Source organism: Saccostrea cucullata, unplaced genomic scaffold, assembly GCF_032062105.1.
Source record: "Saccostrea cucullata isolate Sc308-1 unplaced genomic scaffold, CSIRO_AGI_Scuc_v1 ctg7072, whole genome shotgun sequence".
Lineage (NCBI taxonomy): Eukaryota > Metazoa > Mollusca > Bivalvia > Ostreida > Ostreidae > Saccostrea > Saccostrea cuccullata.
In genome coordinates this window covers 40,767-44,709 of record NW_026931613.1, presented here as the reverse complement: position 1 = coordinate 44,709, position 3,943 = coordinate 40,767, and the positions used below count along the sequence as shown (strand labels likewise).

Sequence of the window (3,943 nt, the reverse complement as noted above, 5' to 3'; positions counted from 1 at the left end):
CGATTTTAAACGATCACATTTTTATTTTAAAAAATAATAATGGGAGCCTGAAAATATTAAAATTAATTTTAAAAAAATGGAAAAAAAATTAATCCGCATTGGATCCTTTTCTAAAAATCAGCCGATATAAAATATGCACAGAAAAAAGAAGCATGAAAAATCTGGACAATTAGCACAAATTGAAAGTTATATCTAATGAATGATTATTTTTGAAAGTTTGCGAAATTCCTGTGCAAGGTATAAGTTGTAAAAATACTTTTTAAATTTGAATTTGTCAAATTTGTTTATTATCATTTTGAGCCTTTGAGAAGAAATAAAAATTAAAATACAGATGCTTACAGGCATATTGATAGAAATTCGCATACTTGTTTTTAGTAAAAAAAAAAACAACAACAACAAAAACAATGTATTGCTTATGCGACATATTGAAGAAAGTGACAATGATACCTAGGTAATTCTTGCAATGGACAATTAAATTGTTTGTTAAACACTGACTTTTAGTGAACCTTTGCATTTTTAAAATACTAGTATTGATGGATTAAACAACAACTTTCCTTTTCATGAAAAATAATTTGCCAAATACTCAGTATATGTTCGTTTATACATATCGTGCAAGACTCTTTTTTAAATAATTGTCATTTATACCATTTACTTAATCGAACATTTAATTGTATGAAAAGTCAATAATGAACATTACTTAAAACTTTATTATCTTGTTTACTTGTCTTTCTTCCTGTGAGAGAAATAGTTCATAATATTAATAAACAGATGTACTCAGTATCTGTATCAAAATACAGAATGAACAGTGATCGGTCTCAAAAGAAAAACGGATCCTTGAAAGTTCCGGTGCCTAGGAGAAGTAAGCATCCCCAATGACAGGTCACACCTGCTGACCCGCAGTAAGCCTACGAAACTGAAGCCCTCTGAAATTAATTCTCTGCTCGTCCATCCATTTTTCTCAGACTAGCCAGCTAAAGATCTATGTACAGTACTCCAAACCAATTAATCTGAAGAATTTGAATTATCATTTTATTTTCTTTTTGAGTTGTTTGCTGTAGTAGCCTTTACAGTAACCTAATTTCAGAATCAATAGAGCATGAAAGCCAATTAAATTTGCAACATCAACATAATTTTTTTTCGTTCTGAGCACTTTTGGAAGCCACCAATGGAGACAATTAAGCAGAAATTTTTGAAATTGAACTTCCTGTCTTTCAAACTGAAAATCTCAGGTTGAAAGTTTGAAACAAACATTTGTGACATCAGTCTTGGATGTTATTGGTTTTACCATTTAGTTAAGTACTACAGAATTCAGTGTGTCTGCTTCTTCGCTGATGACATTGGAAAAAGATATGCATGCTTACTTTAATATCATCATTCAATGCATTTTTTGTTATTGTACACTGTACATTTTCGATGAAAGCATGCTAACCGCTTTTCAGTACTTTCAGTACTTTGATTAATTATGTAAAAGTATGATACTTCCAAGTATATATGATTTAGCAATGTATACATATATATGATGTACTGTATATATACCTAAAAACCTTATGTTCATATAATATTCACTGTATTTTGGGTATTCCCCTACTTGTATGTCTTCTATGAAAAGTCTGTGTGCTTATACACGTAATCTGCAAATTGGTTTTCAGTATTCAGGTTTTAATGAAATTAGATATTTTTCCTGTCTAAAATTTTTCTCCAGAAATAAATAGGTGACAAGTTTGCCCTCTTTTAGCGTTTCATTTGAGTGCTGCTAATCAAATGAGTATTTTTATACCCGCACTTTCTAAAGAAAGTTCGGGTATTTTGTTGTTACTCATGTCCGTCCGTCTGTCTAGCTGTCCGTCCGTCCGGCTGTCACACTTTTCTTCCCTAACCTCCTTTATAAGCACACAGACTTTTCATAGAATTGGGCAGATATAATAACACACTCAGATCAGAAAGGATATGTAAAAATTCTACGCTTAATCAAATTGAAGATGAAGAGCATTTCCTTATTCATTGTCGCAAATTTACAAAGGAAAGAGAAGATCTATTTAACTTGATCTCATCTAAAGTAAAACATTTTACAGAATTGCCTGATCAATAAAAATTATTCTGGATTCTAAAATGTGAAGAACTAGATATACTAAACTCCTTTGGATGATTTTTACAAAAAAAAACATTACCATTAATTTTAGGAATGTGACGTTTTTAATATATATTATTATTATTAATTATGTAAAAGTATTATACTTCCAAGTATATACCCAAACAACCTTATGTTCATATAATATATTTTTGGGTTAGCCTTCTTGTATGTCTTTTCTATATCAATCAAGCAATCTTTTCCCTCGTACGTATATGAATATTGTACTTCATGTGTATGATCACAATCATTATATAAATTTTAAAAATGTACTTTCTTTTTGTCCCATGAGGGCCCTAAATTGGTCTATAAACGAATTGAATTGAATTATAGTTTTCAAAGTGAACAGGAAATATTATTCTATAATATTAAAAAATCTTCCTAGAAACATCCTTACAATGTCAAGGGTTTGTGATTTCTCGAACTTCATACTCTTGTGTTGAGTTCGAGAAATCACAATCCCTTGACATTGTGAGGATGTCCTACAAATGGCTGTAAGTAAAAAAAAATCAAACTTGTATATACACGTATCTATATATAATCAATACAGACTAGTTGTAAAGTTTCTTGATATTCTAAAATTCATTATTTATGTAAGTCAGATGTAACAGAACCTAGTGAGGTGTTGTACAAATAAAATAATGATTATGGTCTAGAAACATTACATAACTCAATATAAATTGGACTCATTTATAGTGAAATTTAGCAAAAAATATTTATATACTCATTTTTAATGTTTGGTATAGGGACTTGGGTATACAACGTCTGTCAGAGTCTGTGTTTATGGAACTGTGTCACATAGTGGGGTCCTCAGAGACGGTGATCATGAGGAGGGAAATGATTGACTTCAGGGAAATGATGAATGAACAAGTAATAAAAACAAGAGAAGCAGACAGGATGATGATTAGTGGGAGTCACAGAGAAGGATTCAGGCTAAAAGGGTCAGATATGGATGCAATGTTTTGGCCAAATGACCACATGGTTATATGGGACTTAGATCAGAATCAAAATTATGACTTAAATAGAAAAACATTGATTCTCTGCGATTGTTCTGATAGCCCACCAGGATTTGGTTTACTTGAATTACTGACACCAACACACAAGGAAAGTGTGAAAAATGCATGTATGAAAATAAATGACAGACTCTACATATCCAGTTCAAAATACAGACAGATCACATGTTCAGCAGTTATGCCTAATTCTAAGGAACATGGTCCATGTGGTAGTGGTGTTTTAATTGGCGGAGAGTATGACCATGCCCATTGTTTTGTCTGTGATATCTGGCCCCCTCCTGCCTTCAAATGGATAAACCGATGTCAGGCATGGCCCCCGTCTTATATCGTAGATGACATAGTCAGAAATCGATGCCACTTTGTAGCAATTGGACACAAACTCGCAAAACATGCAAAAACAACAATGGAGAATATCCTTCTCTTTGGCAGAACAAGAACTTGTATATGCAATGAACCATTGCCAATTCTTGACCTATGGGCTGCTTAAATTGTTTTTAAAAGATTTTAAGAAGGAATTAACTAACGAGGAAAAATTACTGTGTTCCTATCACATGAAGACAGCAGTTTTCTGGGTGTTACAACAAAACATAATACCTCAATGGTGTCCTCAAAATCTTGTTCATTGTTTCTGGGTCTGCTTTAAACTGATCCTTAAATGGGTGTATGAGGGGGTATGTCCAAACTTTTTTATTCCAGAAAACAACATGTTTCTGAGTAATATCCATGGTGCAGCACAAAAAAAATTATTTCTTAGGCTTCATAAATTGTATGAGAAGGGTATAGCATCACTGCTTTATTGTCA

The 3,943-nt window shown here is 32.1% G+C and overlaps 1 protein-coding gene across 1 annotated transcript; it reads left to right on the top strand.

Moving 5' to 3' along the window:
* Window positions 1-2,615: 2,615 nt before the first annotated feature.
* LOC134233127 (uncharacterized) lies at window positions 2,616-3,628 on the top strand. Its single transcript, XM_062715117.1, has 2 exons — window positions 2,616-2,622; window positions 2,875-3,628. Exon 2 carries the CDS (start codon window positions 2,912-2,914, stop codon window positions 3,626-3,628), a length of 717 nt encoding a protein of 238 aa, XP_062571101.1. The 5' UTR covers window positions 2,616-2,622; window positions 2,875-2,911.
* Window positions 3,629-3,943: the final 315 nt, after the last annotated feature.

Coding starts and splice junctions, on each gene's coding strand:
- LOC134233127 (XM_062715117.1), top strand. CDS start 2,912: ATGGAACTGTGTCACATAGTGGGGTCCTCAGAGACGGTGATCATGAGG.